The 16,717-nt window shown below is 39.9% G+C and overlaps 1 protein-coding gene across 9 annotated transcripts in view; it reads right to left on the bottom strand.

The window, feature by feature from the left end:
* ANK3 (ankyrin 3) overlaps nt 1–16,717 on the bottom strand; it is a 685,538-nt gene that overhangs the window by 187,864 nt on the left and 480,957 nt on the right. For all 9 annotated transcript variants that reach the window (XM_061181623.1, XM_061181653.1, XM_061181663.1 and 6 more), the window contains exon 9: nt 174–272. In XM_061181623.1, coding sequence (XP_061037606.1) covers nt 174–272 — 99 coding nt within the window. The remainder of the gene's footprint in view (nt 1–173; nt 273–16,717) is intronic.

Below are 16,717 nucleotides of genomic sequence, written 5' to 3'. Positions count from 1 at the left end.
ATATGGATCATTATCCCATTTTAAGAAGAATCAACTTAGCAGTCATTTTTTTAAGAGACTACAACAAAGGAAATAAAGATAAAGCCAGGGCTGAACCAGCAACAAAAGTATTAGGAGAAGTATTCCTGCCTCCTGAAAATAAGCGTAAGCATGTACATAAGTTGCACTCTTACCCTTGTTTTGGCATCAATTTTAGCTCCGCGATCAAGCAATAGTTTTACCATATTGGCGTTTCCTCGTTTTGATGCAACATGTAAAGGAGTGATGTCATTCTGTGGAAGAACAGAAAAAAAAGTACAGTGTTATCTTGAGTTTAACCAAAACATTGCTTCCTAAACCTTCCCCAACACATCCTCACACTTTTCTTGCCTTTTTAAAAAATATCCATTGTGAACAGAATACTTCCCAACATCTCTATCTGATGGTAATTTTACTCAGAAGGAGACCTCAAAAAGGGATGAATTTTAAGGGACACACTCCGTGGGGTAGGGTCCAAGTTTATTTCATTTGATTGACATTATTGATGGATGAGATGGTGATAGTTTTTGTTCTAACATCCTGCACATTTAAGTCAACATGTTTTCCTATTAATGTGTGTGATGCATACTGGCTACTGAATGGTTGACTAAGTGGCTGATTAGTCAGCTGAGACTTACTGAAAGGAGTGTCATGTTACTCAGAGCCTGCTCTGGGTCATCTGAGTACAAGTTGTCAAGGAGAGACAAGAGGAACTCAAATTGGGAAGTCTGTCAGTGCCCTACATTGTCACAGGGCTTCCATGCACGGTGGGCTAAAAAGTGTTCACAGGCATTTATTAGCAATCTCACAGAAAAATGACTATGTTGATTTTTTTTTTTTTTTAAAAACTACCGTTGAGGAATAGACATATTCTCAGGACAATCTGACATTCCAATCAAGATCCCCTGGATACCATAGTCCTTTCCTCCACTCATCTGACAGGTGCTGTGATTATTTCCAGACTGTCAAGGAAATATGTGCACATAGTGAAAACATTCTCTATTTTGGCTGCTTCTTCTTGTGTAGCAACAATATGGGTTTAAGGTCTGCAGTTCACAAAAGTCAATTACACGATAAATGAACGAGGCTCATAAGGGGTTACATTCTTGTCATGTGATGGCAGATACAATATAATAGCTACCAGGTATTGATTCATTTCCTGTGAATTATGCTGCACTGCGTTAAACTCTTTACTATCTCATTTAGTTTTCATAATCCTCACAATGTCACATACAATCTGAATCACAATGACCATTTTACAGATTAGAAACAGCTGGCAAAACCAAGATTCCAATTAAAATATGACTCTTAAACTTATGCCTTTGAAAAAACGCTTTAAAATGAAAATTTTCAAACAGACACAAAGTTTGAGAAAAAGCCATAATGAGCTTCATGTACTCATCACTCTGGTTCAATAATTGTCAAACTTTTGCCAATATTATTTCTTCTATACTCCCTGCTATATTTTTCTGCCTGAAGGAGATTAAGAGGAGGAAGAAAATCCTAGGCATCATATTATTTCACCCCCAATTACTGCAACTTAATTATCTCTAACAGATAAGGATATTTGTAAACAAATAACAATATCATTAATTTTATCTAAGTAAAAATAATTCTTTCAAAAAGCCAAGATCTGTCAATGTTTACATTCTCCCATTATCCCCAATTATCTCAGTACAGTGGTTCAGATTAGAAGATCCACAACTTGCATTAGGTTGAAATGTCCCTTAACTCTCTTTTAAAATCTCCACAGATGCCCTATTCCACCTTCTTTTTTCCATGCCCATATATTTATTGAAAAAACTGGGGAATTTATTGTGTAGTTGCAGCCTCATGGAGAGTTGTTTAACACGTTCTTTTGTATTTTCTATAAGCTTTTCTAGTTAAATGCTTTTAGTCATTATACATTCTCCCATGTGAAAAACTCTTTACCTCATTATTCTTAGGTGCTAAAGTATAAATCAGTTCCACAATAATTAAGTCAAGGAAGGAGAAAGAGATCTGAGTAAAACAGATATGCTTTAGTCATGCTGGTGGGGAGTGGACAGGACTAGTATCATTGCTCTAGACCAAGTGGTAGGCATACTTTTTCTGCAAAGGGCCAGATATCAAGTATTTCTGGGTTTGCAGGCCATACCATCTTCATTGCAATTTGTCAGTGCTGCCTTTGTAGTGATAAAGCAGCCCCACGTGATATGCACAGAAACGGGAGTGTCTGTGTTCCAATAAAACTTTATTTACAAAAACAGCTGGTGGGCTGGATTTGGCCTGTGGGCAGTAGTTGGTTGATCTCTGCTCCAGACCTATCAGCTTGTGGCTGACAGTTTCAACGGTGTGTAACAGGTGACAAAAGAGGAATTAAAACTATAGAGGCTGTGCATTGTATATGCTTTGGCCCTCTTTGGGGTGGATGATTTTGGGTATGAATGAACGCTGGCAGAAAGAAACTTTTTGATGGTCTTGCTTGTCTCTGTTGTCTGAGTGCAAGTATGTAAATGAGCCAAGCAGCACTATGGATGAATTCTAGGCCTGAGACAGCAGATAGAGCATCAGATTAGGTCTATAGGAAACACAGTCCAACAGGAGAGCTTACCGAGCTCAGAGTGGGATATGACACAAAGACCTTATCACTCCCCAGCGTGAGTCAGGGCTGACATGCTATTTCCCTTTAAAGATGTGCCCTTGCCTGGTGGAGAAGGACTTAATTAACCTTAATCACAAGTAGGCTAATTTCAGTGAGAGGAAGAGCTCTATTTCTAATTTTGCTCTCTTCCATATTCATGGACTCTATCTTACGGTGATGTGTACATGTCAAAAGGGTGCCTTGAAATTCAAACTCCCACATTTTTCTACACTGCTCTGACCCCTCCTAGAGTAATACTTTCTATTTCTATAGCACTTAATAAGTGTTGTAAATCACTTATGTAATTTCATTTTATCTTCACAACAATCTACTGAAGTAAGATACATATCATTAATTCCATTTGATAAGTCAACTAAGGGATAGAACTGATCATAATCTGTATATTAAGAGACAACTAATTAGAGGCAGAATCAGCATCAGAATTAAGTTTTCTAGATCCTCAGGGTGGGGTGTGTGTGTGTGGTATTTCCAGTCAGGGATCATAAAGGCTTTGCCTAAAGACTATGCTTCCATCTCTGTCAAATGGAGCTTCTGAGTGAAACACATACTTTAGTATTCCTGAATCAGGAAGTGACTGCTTCTGTCAATTAGGAACAAGTCAAAATCAAAGTGGGACCTTTGGACCAGTCCACAGGACATTTCTATTTAGATTCTTCAGTTAACCAATAAAAATCTTTTATGCTCTACTAGGCACCAGGTCCACTGCTGCATTTCCATTATACAAGCGAGTCACAAAATTATGGAATCCCAACAAATCAAAAGAGTCCAATGATGTTAAAGACAAAAAGGCTTGTTTAGGAGAACCTCATTAGCTGCTTGGGAAACGTAAACGTGTGCCTGCTTTCTGGGATGCAGTTTGGCAGTATATATGAGGAACCTTCAAATCTACAACTGAGACAGGAGATAGATGGGCCCCAGGCTGAAGAGCTGGAGTTTGTCCCCTGCGGACAGATACTCCAAGATGAACACAATGCAGGAGGGAGGAGAACCTGAGCCATGGCCAGATAAAAGAGACCACAGATTCCTCATTCTCGAGGTCAAGGAGACCTTCCCAGCTGCACACGTGCAGAAAGCCTCCTGGGGGGCCAAAAAGGGAGGGCGCACATCATAGTAGGTGATGTCAACCATAGTAGGTGATGTCAACTTTCCCACAGGCCTCTGGGCTACAATCCATCTTGGCTAAGAGATGCATGTGCACATAGGGTAGGACCCTGAGTTAAACCCAATACAGACTCAGAGTCAGGCAAAGCAAGATGACTGGCCAGAGGAAACCCGGCGGAAATGCCCCATAAAAGTGATACAAACTACCACAAAGGCACGATTCTCTCTGAGTCTGTCCGTGTGTGTCTCTTCACATGTACTCTTTTTCCTCCTAATAAACAATTGACTTGTTTCACTACTTTCCGTCTCTTTGTGGAAACTCCTTTCTACAAAGCTGACGGGCCAGGGCCTTGTCACTGGCTACTGGCCCTCGTGATCTAGCGGCTAGGATTCAGCACTCTCACTGCCACGGCCTGACTTCAATCTCTGGCCAGACTGAAGTCCAGCTTCAAGCCGTTGCAGGCTGAGGCCACCCGAGATCACAACCACGTATACAAGGCAGAGGTTGGCTGCCGTGGTAGAAAGGGCAGGAATGCCGAGACAGACCCAGATCTGAGGTCTAGGCACACTCCCTAAGACTGAAGCGGATCCAGAATGAAAGACCCCTCAGCCCCAGCCTAACGTAACAAGCAACTGTAGCCGGCTCCTGAGGTCGGGCAGGAGCTTGGTGAGAGAGAGACTGTGCTACAGGGATGCAGGTAGAGCTGAGCGGGGGGGAGCGCACCAACCAAGGAAAATCTCTGACGGCTGGCCCTCACCCTCAGCGTAAGGTGGTGCAGCCCCGTCTAGAGGAACGTGAAACCTGTGATGCAAACAAAATGTAAACTCAGCTCAACTCTGGACTCAACCGGCTCGGGCTTCCACATTTACAGCCTGACAGGAGAAGACACATGCCGTTTCCAAGCAGGGATACTATTTTCCTCAGTGTCTGCTTTCTATCTAGTAGAACAGGTGAACTACATGCTACAAAAGTTAGGGAGTTTTGGTCAAATGGAAACACTTGAAAAGAAAACCACACTATCAGAAATGAAGTATTCGCAACCTAAATGCCTGTCAACAGAGGAATGGATAAAGAATATGTGGTACATATATACAATGGAATATTACTCAGCCATAAAAAATGAAATAATGCATCTGCAGCAACATGGATGGACCCAGAGATTATCATACTAAGTGAAGTCAGACAAAGACAAATATTATATGATATCAGTTATACGTGGAATTTAAAAAGTTGATACAAATGAACTTACTTACAAAACAGAAACAGACTCACAGACATAGAAAACAAATTTATGATTACCAAAGGGGAAAGGTTGTGGGGAGGGATACATTAGGAGTTTGGGATTAACATATATACACTACTATATATAAAATAGATAATCAACAAGGACCTACTGCATAGCACAGGGAAGTCTACTCAGTATTCTGTAATAACCTATATAAGAAAAGAATCTGAAAAAGAGTGAATATATATATATACGTATAACTGAATCACTTTGCTGTACACTTGAAACTAACACAATATTGTCAATCAACCATACTCCAATATAAAATAAAAATTAAATTAAAAAAATAAAGTAAAAGTAAAAAAAAAAAGAAATGAAGCATTCCTTTGATGGGCTCAGCAGTAGACTTCACACAGCTGAGGAGAGAATCAGTGAACTGAAAGATACGCCAGTATGAATGATCCAAACTGAAACACAAAGAAAAAAAAAAAAAAGAATGGAAAGAAAGAACAGAGCACCCAAGAGCTGTGAGATGATATAAAACAGCCGATTGGAGACGCATAAGGAAAAGAGAGAAAATAGGGCAGAAGAAATATTTGAAGAGATCATGGTAGGGAATTATCTCAAAATAGTGAAATATATCAAACCACGCCTCTATGGACTTATATTCTCATCTGTATAATGGACATAATACCTCCAGTGCCTCCATCACAGGACTGCCAAGGGGAGAGATGAGATTAATTCATGTGAAAAAGAGAAAGGAAACTCATAGGTATTCCATATCTCTTATCTCATTTAACCCACGCAACAACCCTAATAAGGGGTACTATCTATTTTTTTTCTTTATGTTACAGATGAGGAGAGTAAAACTCAAACAAATCAAAATAACTTGTCAAAAGTCACAAAGCTGCCATAAATTTGACTCCAAAGTTCATGGTTCCTTTGCTAGACTAGACCATGCTGCCTCTGCATTTCTAAGTAGTGCAAACATATAAACAATTTTTCCTATTAGAGCATTTCTGGAGTACCTCACAGTGTACTGAGAGATAGAGTGTATTGTGGTCAGGTCCTGCAGGAGTTGAGAGCTAATATTCTAGAGGCAGACTGCTTAGGTTCAAATCCCAGGCCTGTTCCACACCAGCTGCATAAACTTAGGCAAGTTTATTTAATTTCTCTGTATCTGCAAAATTAGGCTAATGATAATATCTATACTACAGAATCGTCATGAGCATTAAATTAGTTAATTAGCACACAGTCTTAAGAATGGTGCTTGGCATTTAGCAAACACCACAAGTATCACTTATTTCTATTCTTTATTGTTTACCATATAGACATTTAAAATGGATGAAATGACTGCATCTCACAATGACATTATGAAATAGTTTGGGTAGAAAAGACATGCAGATCTGAAGTAACTGGTGAACTCTAAGAAGGTGCTGAAGTCAGCAGTTCTCAGGATGGAGGCTAAGGTGTTATAGAAGTGTGGGTTTAGCACAGCTAAGTCTGTGAAACCTCAGAAGGCCCGTGGCTGAGAGAACATGATCGATTCATGTGGTACATAACATGATATGTGACAGAACGTGATGAAAACACGTGAGTGCCATACTTTGAAAAACAGGGACCTGGAAGAAACAGCTACCTCTGCTGGGAAATGGTGGAATTGCTGGCCTATTTCTTCCCTCTCAATTCTCACTGAAAAACCAGCCAGGTTCCCTTTTGAGATAATCAACAAAGCAAGATCACTTTTGTAACTCCCCAAAGTGAACTCAGTACCATTTGCTACTGTACTGTGATAAATAGCAGACTTTTCATTCCATTTAAGTATATAAAGGGCAGTTGATTACTGATCTGTTCCAACCCCTCATCTTTCTTTTTCTTAAAAAATGTCAGGGGTGGTTATCACTAAGTGAGAGAGTAAGTGGACGGTATCACGCAAAATCTTCTACATAGTAAGTGACGATGACTCTTTTAGTTTCGTTCCTTGATATGGTCTCAGTTGAAGACAAATTCTAAAATAATCAAATGTTAAGGTGAGAGGGAATCTGGTATCTTCTGCTAATTCTTCCCATTTGTACTAATTTTTACCTCTAAATGACTACTCTGATTAAAAAAATTCAACGTGGCAAAACAAGATATCAGAAGATGAAGATTTCAATGTGTTAATGATTTGCATTTAAAACACACACATTTTAAGATTTGTATGCTTTTTTCTCATTCTGTTCTCTTATACTTCATCCCTATCCCTAGTGTAAGCAGCAACAGGAGAATGACTAGTATCAACAAATGGTTCACAGAGAAAGCACCAGAAAGACATTTAAGCAAGGCTTGCCAGCATCCTTGCTCCCCCCATAGATATGTATCTTTTGAAAAGTCTTTTAGCTTCTGAAAGGAGAAGTTGAAGGAGATCAGTGCAGGCCACCCCAAAATATGCCACTTTGGCAGAAGGATCGTTCTGAGAGCTGCTCTGCTCCTCTCTGTCTAAAAACAGGGCATACATTTCCCTTAGTAAAGGTGTCTCCTCTCCCTTGCCAGCAAGAGGAGGATGCCTCTTAATCAATGGAGAAGACTTGAGTTTAATCGGCATAACAAAGCTTACTAACTAAACTACCCTTTTCTTTCATTAGCACCTCCCCCTCCACTCCCCTGCCCTGCATATATTTACCTTCCCACAATTTACCACCCCTAGAAGCTCAAACCCCCTTTCCTGTCCCTTTCCTACAAATTTATCACCCATTGTTAAAATGGCATATAAGCCTGCAGGGTTTAACTGCCCCTTTGAGTCTTCATTTCTTTTCTATGAAGGCCTCAGTGTGCAAATATAAACCTTTCTCCTGTTAACCTCTCTTTTGTCCATTTAATTGGCAGAACCCCAAGAGCTAAACCTAAGAGGGTAGAGGAAAATTATTTTTCCTTCCTCTCCATGGTCATATCTGCTTATCTCCAGGCACAGGGCAGGTACTCAATAAATGTTTGATAAATAATATTTAATATAGATATTATTATAATATTTAATATAGATTTATATATTTAATATAGACTTATATAATTAAATATTATATAGAATTATGATATTTAATATAGATTTTGATACAATGTAGAAAAATATGGAATTGAATTTCTGTTTCCTACTTAATTTCTGTTCTGTTCTCTATTTCCTTAAGAGTATAAAAACACTTTTCTCCTGTAAATTTTTTTGGTTTTCCAATGTGGAGGGGAATAGAATTTGCCACCCCAAAATGTGGCTCTTTGACATGCAGATTATTTCAAGCTGCAAACAATCAAGGCCCAGAAGACTCAGGAAGAACCTTTGACCTTCCCCCTAACTGCCTAAAAGAAGGTAGATAGAGGGCCTGGTCCTGGGATAGAGCTATCACCAGAGATATCTGCAAAGAAGATGGGCTAGATGTGGTGGTGGGGACTCAGCAGGGCCTAGACATCAGAATCCACTCTGGGTCCTGTTTTCTGTGCCTGGCCCAGCAAACACTTGTTTCCCAAACGCTTGCTTTTTCATCTCCACGTGAATTGCCTTCCACCCCTCTCAAGTCCCAAACCACTACTCCCAGCTTCCTCTTTTGTCTTAAGATGATATGTAAGAAAAAAAAAAAAAAAAAGTTGATATTTAAGGTGAGAATTTCAGCCATTTGGCAAGTATCTCAGTTTTCCTGGTCTCTTCCATGTATACATGTTATTAAACTTTTGTTTGATTTTGTCCTGTTTATCTGCCTCATGTCAACTTAATTCTTAGTCCAGCCAGAAGAACCTAGAACAGTAGAGGACAAGTTCTTCCTCCCTGACCACTGCAAGTCTTCTTGGATACTTTATTTTTATAATAGGTTTATTGAGATATGTCACACATCATAAAAGTGACCATTTTACAGTGTGCGATTCAGTGGTTTTTTAGTATTAGGATTAGGATTTGAGATTTCAAGGATATACCCAGGAATATTTCAAATGATGGAATATAAGGTAAGAAAAGACCCCAGCCTTCACAGTCTGACACATAAGTAGGGGTTTTCTAACAACGACAACAAAATCCAACCTTAGATGGCCTATTATTAATAATACAAGTATAAATACACTCATAAACTTCCCTTATACTTCAGCCATCATTAAGATGACCACCATTGTTAGTCAAAGTCCATTTTCCTCTTACTTCATCAAGCTCTAATGAAATGAAATAGCCTCTTTGGACAAAGTCTTTTTCTCTCCTCTAGTTTTCTTAACTGCTCGCTCATTCTACACCAACTTTTCTGTCTCTGTGCTTTTTGGATAAGGAGATTAAGTCCACATAGGTCTTGCTGAGACTGACACTGAAGATACTGATGTCACTGACATTTCCTCAACCCCCCTCCTTTCCCAGAGAGACCAACCAAACCCCATCCAATCAGACGCCACACATTGCTGGGCTCCCCAGGAAGCAGCAGCAAATGCTTGGATATTGGATGTTTGTTGTGAAGTCATGCTCTGAGTGTTTGGCTCTGTTCTGCTCTGAAAACCGCAAGTGATTTATTTTCTTCCAAGGATAATATGAGGCTGTGTATTGTTAATACTGTCAGGGGCTTTCATTTGGATTAATAGATGATGGCTCATCAACAATTTAGATCAGGCACTGCCAGGTCTCCCTCCAGTTCCCCAAGTGATTTAGCAGTGGGGAAAGACAGAGCATCTTTAAATATTCCACACCTCCTCCTCCTTCCCCACACTCTCAGTCATATACACAATCCCAGCTGTCACCAGGGGGGCAGGAAAAGTGGGACTGAAGCTGGTCTTGGACCTCTCCCCTCCATCACAAACTCCCCTTCTCCCTTTGCATCATTGGATGTTACAGCTCATTGGGTTTTGGAGCTATCTTTACATCTCCAATATATGGTTTAAAAGAAAAAAAATTAATATAGTAAAATACATATAACATGAAATTTCTACCTCTAACCCCTTTTAAATGTACAGTTTAAGTAGTGTTAAGTATATTCATATTGTTGTGTAACCAACCTCCAGAACTCTTTTCATCCTGCAACACTGAAACTCTGTACTCATTACATATCTCCCCACCCCTCTCTTCCCTAGGCCATGGCAACCATCATTCTACTTTCTATCTCTCTAAACTTGGCTACTCTAGTTACCTCATATACATGGAATGACACAGTGTTCGTCTTTTCATGACTGGCTTATTTCACTCAGCTATCATCCTAGGTTCATCCACACTGTAGCATATGTCAGGATTTCCTACCTTTTTAAGGCTGAATATTTCATTGTACATATGTATACACAACATATAGTTTATTCAGTCATCTGTCAATGGACACTTTGGTTGCTTCCACATTTTGGCTATTGTGAATAATGCTGCTATGAACATGGGTATACAAATATTTCTTTGAGATTCTGCTTTCAATTCTTTTGTATATATATACCCAGAAGTGGAACTGCTGGATCATATGGTAACTCTATATCTAACCTTTTGAGGAACCTCTATACTCTTTTCCACAGCAGCTATAATACCATTTTACTTTCCCACAGAGCACAAGGGATCCAATTTCTCCATGTCTTTGCCAAATGTTATTTTCTTTCTTTCTTCCTTCCTTCTTCTCTCTCTCCCCCTCTTTCCTTATTTTGTTTTTTGTTTTTGTTTTTTTTTGGTTGGTGGCCATCCCAATGGGAGTTCTATATATGCTCCCCAAATATTTTTTTTCAGTATACATTTCAGGGTTTCCATAATTCCATAAACAACGAGAAATTGTTAGCCATTGAGGATTGAAATAGTAACTACCGTTTGATCTTGTAATAATTTTTTAGGAAAAAAAATAAGAGTTCTGCTAAAAAAGTGATAACTACTGATTTAGACCAAGCAACTCTTCATTTTACATGAGAATGAATTTTGTTTCATTAAAATGAAAAAACAGAAACAAAAAACAAAGTCTCTACCAATTATTAGGCTCTTACTTTGTGCAGGCCCAAAGAGACATACATCACCTCATTTAATCTCCACAGCAACCCATGAAATAGATGCTATTAACTCAAATTCACAGGGGAGCAAAATGAAGCTGAAAGGAGCTACAGGTCCCAGAGCTAGAAATTGCCAGAGTTGGGATTTGAACCTGAGTTGTGATTCCAAAAGCTGTTCTGGCTCTTTCCAGTGGGTCGAATAGGACAAATATATCCAGATAGTGAGTCTCTTGCAACTTGGGCAAACACCAGCTCTAGCTCTGAACGAACCCAAGTAGCACTGTCCTAACTGAAAATGCTGCCTGCAGACAATTTCCAACCAAAAGGAAACAGCGTATCTCAAAGCTATGAAAATATTCATCATCTAAAGAGTGGCTAGTTCAATTCTGCCACTTTAAATAAGAATTCATGGCTTTCATATTTCTTTAAAGATGTCACTATCAGTACTGATTCAAAAGAAGCCTGCTCTCTGTGTTACAGTAAAGAAAGCCCTTCCCAGCTGGAAGTATTTATAAATAGAGATAGTAATGGAACCAAAAGGGGTATTAAAAATTCATTTACCAAGTAGTAAACTGCTTTCTATATATTGAGGAAAGTTGTTTTTAAATGTTTAATTATTGTCATTTGTAGAGACGTGGATGGACCTAGAGACTGTCATACAGGGTGAAGTAAGTCAGAAAGAGAAAAACAAATATCGTATATTAACGCATACATGTGGAACCTAGAAAAACGGTACAGACGAACCGGTCTGCAAGGCAGAAATAGAGACACAGATGTAGAGAACAAACGTATGGACACCAAGGGGGCACAGTGGCGGGGTGGCGGGCGGGGGGAGGCGGGTGGTGGTGGGATGAATTGGGAGATTGGGATTGACATGTATACACTAATATGTATAAAATAGATAACTAATAGGAACCTGCTGTATAAAAAAAATAAAATAAATTTAAAAAATGTTTAATTATTTAAAATGAGTTAATCTAATGATATTAGATTTCCTGTAATCTTTCTAATGAACGCTGTAACTTTAATAACAGTCTATCTTTTTTTCTAACAGTCTACTAGTAAAATTTCTTAAAAACAAAAAAATGAAGGCGGTTTAGAGTTATAAATTTTCCACACTCATATCATTTCTAATAAATCTGAAACTAAATTAATCTCTGTGTTGAATACTTTTCTTTCCCCTCCAGAAAATAAATCATTCTTTCAGGCTTTGGAGATGTCAGTGAGCTTGAAACTGTTAGTTTCTCAAGTATCTTACCCTCATTTGGCCTTCCAATAAATTAGATTCTTGCTGAAGTTTCAAACACGTCAAAAATGAGAATAATGTCTTTGAAGTTTCTAAAGAAAGATGGTTTGGAAAGAAATAAAGCCAGTCTAGTGCAAATGGCTTTATCTGTGTGCAATGTACTTGTTCTAAGGAGATGGCACTCGTCCAGGGACCAGGAAGACCACAGCTACCCAGGGGCCAACAGCCCAGCCTCAGCTTCCATCTGGCACTGCTGCTGGGGGCTGATGGTCACACTGAGGCATAAAAAATGAGTTAGAAGGTCTGGATGCACATCCTTGTTCTTCCGTCTTACTCTCAGTAGGATCTGGGACAAAGGACTTCTTGGGATCTCAGTTCTCATCTGTAAAACTATCTATTCCTGTGGGTCTCAAATGATGCACCGTACATAAAAGTATTCTGTAAGCCAGGGGTCCCCAGCCCCCGGGATCTGATGCCTGATGAGCTGAGGTGGAGCTGATGTAATAATAATAGAAATAAAGTGCACAATAAATGTAATGCTCTTGAATCATCCCGAAACCATACCCCCCCCTCCCCGTCCCCCAGTCTGTGGAAAAACTCTCTTCCACGAAACCAGTCCCTGGTGCCAAAAAGGTTGGGGACCGCTGCTGTAAGCTGTAAATATGCTGTAAATTCAAGGTTATATTATTATGGGCTTATAAACATAAAGGTAGTTTTTACAAGCAAAAAAATTATTGCGACTTCTGTGACTCAACTTTAGACAATTTATATGAAGAAAAGATTTTCATAGCACGGCCTCAGTCAATGTTTTCTAATATGCTCGATCAAAAGAATCACCTGAGGAACTTGTTAAAAAAACACAGATTGCGAGGCCCCATCCCTGAAGCACTGAATCCCAGGTCCAGGGGAATGGGAAGATGCTGGCCAGCTAGGGAAAACTGGCTGCAAGGCCCTGACTTGGAGGCTATGAAAAAATGGTTTTTCATTTCCAAACTCAGAGGGACGTGCTCCTTGGACAAGCCTACCTTGTATTTCTTACCAGAAAACGTACACGATACCTTTTTGTCATAAAGCCATTACGTTTCTAAATATCAAGAGTCCATTTCAAATCATGATCATTAGGGATTCAAAAATGCAGAACTGATAGAGATAATAAATAAAATGTAGTGGAAATATGAATGCATTACCTTTTAGAATGAATTTGATCATTTGTCAGTTTTTTTAAGTTTGCTAATCTTTCAATCAAAACGTCCTTAAATGTGTGATGGGATTTCGTAGGAAGTTAAAAAAAAAAAAAAAACCTTTAAAATCTTAAAAAATGTATTTAATTCATTTTGCAACTGGTGCAGGCAGCAAACAAATAGCCAGCTGGTCGAAGAGAGGCTACTGGCAGTTCTGGTTTTCCTGGGATGACCCTGGATTAAGTCCAAAGCCCGGTACACACTCCCTCTGATGTTAGAATATTATGAAGTACACAGTCTGAATGTAGTTTATTTTACTTGATTGTTTTACTTGATTGTTTTTATTGTCTAATTTTACTTGACTTATTTACTTTGCTGTTCTTAGCTCAAGCTCTGCCACCTTGAAGCCGTACAGTTTAAGTTATTTAACTTCTTGCTTCCTGGTGTAAAATGGAACTCATACCCACATCTCACGGGATGACTGTGAGGAATAAATGAAATAATGTATAGGAAACTTACTAGAGTACGTAGTAATAAATGAAAGCCATTTCCTAAATTAGTTCGAATTTTGGATAAGTTTTTTCCACCTCCTATTTCAAAGCCTCAGTAGTAAGAGCGGAAAGGACCCTCAGGGTCTCCCAGTCCAACCAACTCTGAGGGGCGCATCATGGGGGCAGCTTGATGCCCTCTGCAGAGAAGTCCCAGAGTGAGCACGAACTGCTGGGCCCTTCTTTCCCATCTGGGGACATTCCCATCTCTCCATCTCTTGGCTGTAAAGAGATGATCAATCCAGCAATGCTGTCTCAGAGGGGGCACCACTGGCTCTGCTGGCATTCTGGTTGGGACACTGTCACTGGCATGTGGATGTCCCATGCACTGAAGGGGGTTTAGCCATCCCAGCCCTGCCCCATGACATGCCAGCCATCATTCCACTTCTCCATTTAAAGACCTGTAAGAACAGAGAGTCGAATGGTGGTGACCGGGGGCTGCGGGGTGGTGGATGAGTTGGGGAGATGTCGTTCAGGGGTACAAACTTGCAAACAGTAGATAAATAAGTTGTGGAGATCTCATGTACAGCATAGTGATTACAGTCAACAATACTGTATTATCAACTTCAAAGTTGCTAAGAGACTAGATCTTAACTGTTCTCACCCCAAAAAAGAAATGATAATTATATATGTTAGAGTTAGCTAACAAAAACTGTAGTAATCATATTGCAATATACAAATGTATCAAACCAACACACTGTATACCTCAAACTTACACAATGTATCATGCCAATTATCTCAAAAACAAACAAACAAACCAAAAACACTGCAATTACTCCCTTCTACCTGCAGGATCCAGGCCAGTGCCCTCAGCCCAGCCAGGGGTTCGGGGAGTCCCTTCCCGCAGGCTTGGACTCGCCATTCATCTCCAGCCTCACTTCACTGGTGCAAATGGGCCTCAGTCTCCACTTCCTGGAGCTGACTCTAATCCTTTTATGTCCATCACAGCTTAGCTTTTCAATTTTTTTTTCAACTATGATAGTCCATGCTGATCTCCTACCTGAACTTGTTTTCTTGGAACCTACTGCTTCGATTTGTGAGACAGCCAATAAAGGATCGCACATGTGTCCCCAATTCACCTCTTTGCAACGTTTGGTTCTTCAAAGTCCTAAACGCTTCGCTCTAGGTGCCCCTTCGCCCTTCCTGTATATGCTTCAAACCACCAGAGGAAGAAGAGCAAGATTTTCTCATGAAAGAACTACTTTGCCCAGGAGGGGACCAGGGTGCATCTGAGCTCATCCAAGCGCACCTTCTGACAACAGGGAGTGTGAACAATGGTCCGAATGTTCAGCGGAGGGGCGCAGAGGAGGAAATGAAAATTCTACAGCGAATGAATTATTCTCTTTCAAAGTGCAAATGAATAGAGCGAGCACTGCCAACTCCTACCTTAATAGAACTTTATTTCACAGAATTTCAAAACAGGATTTATTCAGGTCATTTAAACATGTTCTAATGGCAACAATTCTAGAACAGCACTGCAGGAAGCAGGGCATATATTCAAAGAGGAAAGGTGAAACAAAGGGAAATAGGTACCTTCCAATTTCTATGATTTTTTTTTTTACTGGCGTTCTTACTGTCTCAAACAATGTCATATTAATCGTTTGGTAAAGGCTGACCTTCTCATGCTGACAGACACAATGCAAACACTGTAATTCCAACATTCTGGGACGCAACATTTCTGACTAGCTCCAGAAGTACTCTAGAGAGCTGACATGATGTCACTTGCTTGACATGTGTCACGCTTGACAGATGAATGTGTCTTACACTGATGGGTCTCCTCCCAGATGTAAGCATTAATCACCACCACCAGCACAATCATGGCTAGGACCCTGGCCCATGTGCTAAGCAATTTATATGGATTATTTCGTGCGGTCACAATGATGCTACGCATTTGGTACTATTGTTGGACCCATTTTATGGATGATAAAGCTGAAGAAGCATGAATAACTTGCCCAGGAGCACACAAAGTAAGCCACAGTACCAGTGTGGAACTCCAGCAGTCTGACTGCCTTGCTGTTTGCTTTGACACTGTACTATACCTACTCTCTTCTGTGAAAGGCCTCCATCCCTGTCAGATAAGGTGGTCAGGGAGAAGGGAAGGGCTTGTGGTTGATTGATCTCTCTCCTATCTGGCTAGTAAGAAAAATGCAGCCTACATGATGAAGAGACTTGTCGTGGACCACATCAGTGACTGATGATACAGCCAGGATGAGAGCCAGGGCTCCAGCATGTATCTGAGGACTTTCCTCCTCATCCTAGGCTGCTACAGCTTAGAAACTTCAGCTCTTCAGACGACAACAACACAGATCCCATACCACAGGGTAGGATGTTAATAAGCTCCAATGTACTAATGGGTTTAAGACAAAAACATTCCTTTAAAAAATTACATAGGAGATTCTCCTTTGATGTGGCATTCAGGGGATTAAATGAAAAAGGCAGGAACAAGATTGCGTGCCATGCATAGAGCAATTCTCTAGAAAAGGTCTATCTCCCACCACTCTGCCCTCTGCTTACTTACTGGTTTTGTTCTTCCTGAGATGTTAATATCACCATGGCAACAAGAATATGGTTAATGCAGTAGCCACACTGCGACTTTTCCATAGCTCACATTCCTTTGCTAAATGCTCCCAAATCTCCATTTTCATTCCAAAGGAGGTTTATATAACCCATTAAAAATGTCTTTAATGCTGTTGAAGCTATACTAGGAGATAAACATAATTTATTTTATATTTGAAAATACGTATCAATAAAAATGAATGTGTGTGTGTGTGTGTGTGTGTGTGTGTGCGCGCGCGTTTGGGCTTTATAAGGAC

This window comes from Eubalaena glacialis, chromosome 1 (assembly GCF_028564815.1).
Source record: "Eubalaena glacialis isolate mEubGla1 chromosome 1, mEubGla1.1.hap2.+ XY, whole genome shotgun sequence".
Lineage (NCBI taxonomy): Eukaryota > Metazoa > Chordata > Mammalia > Artiodactyla > Balaenidae > Eubalaena > Eubalaena glacialis.
The sequence above is the reverse complement of the archived record's forward strand: the minus strand, read 5'-3'. Positions and strand labels throughout refer to the sequence as shown.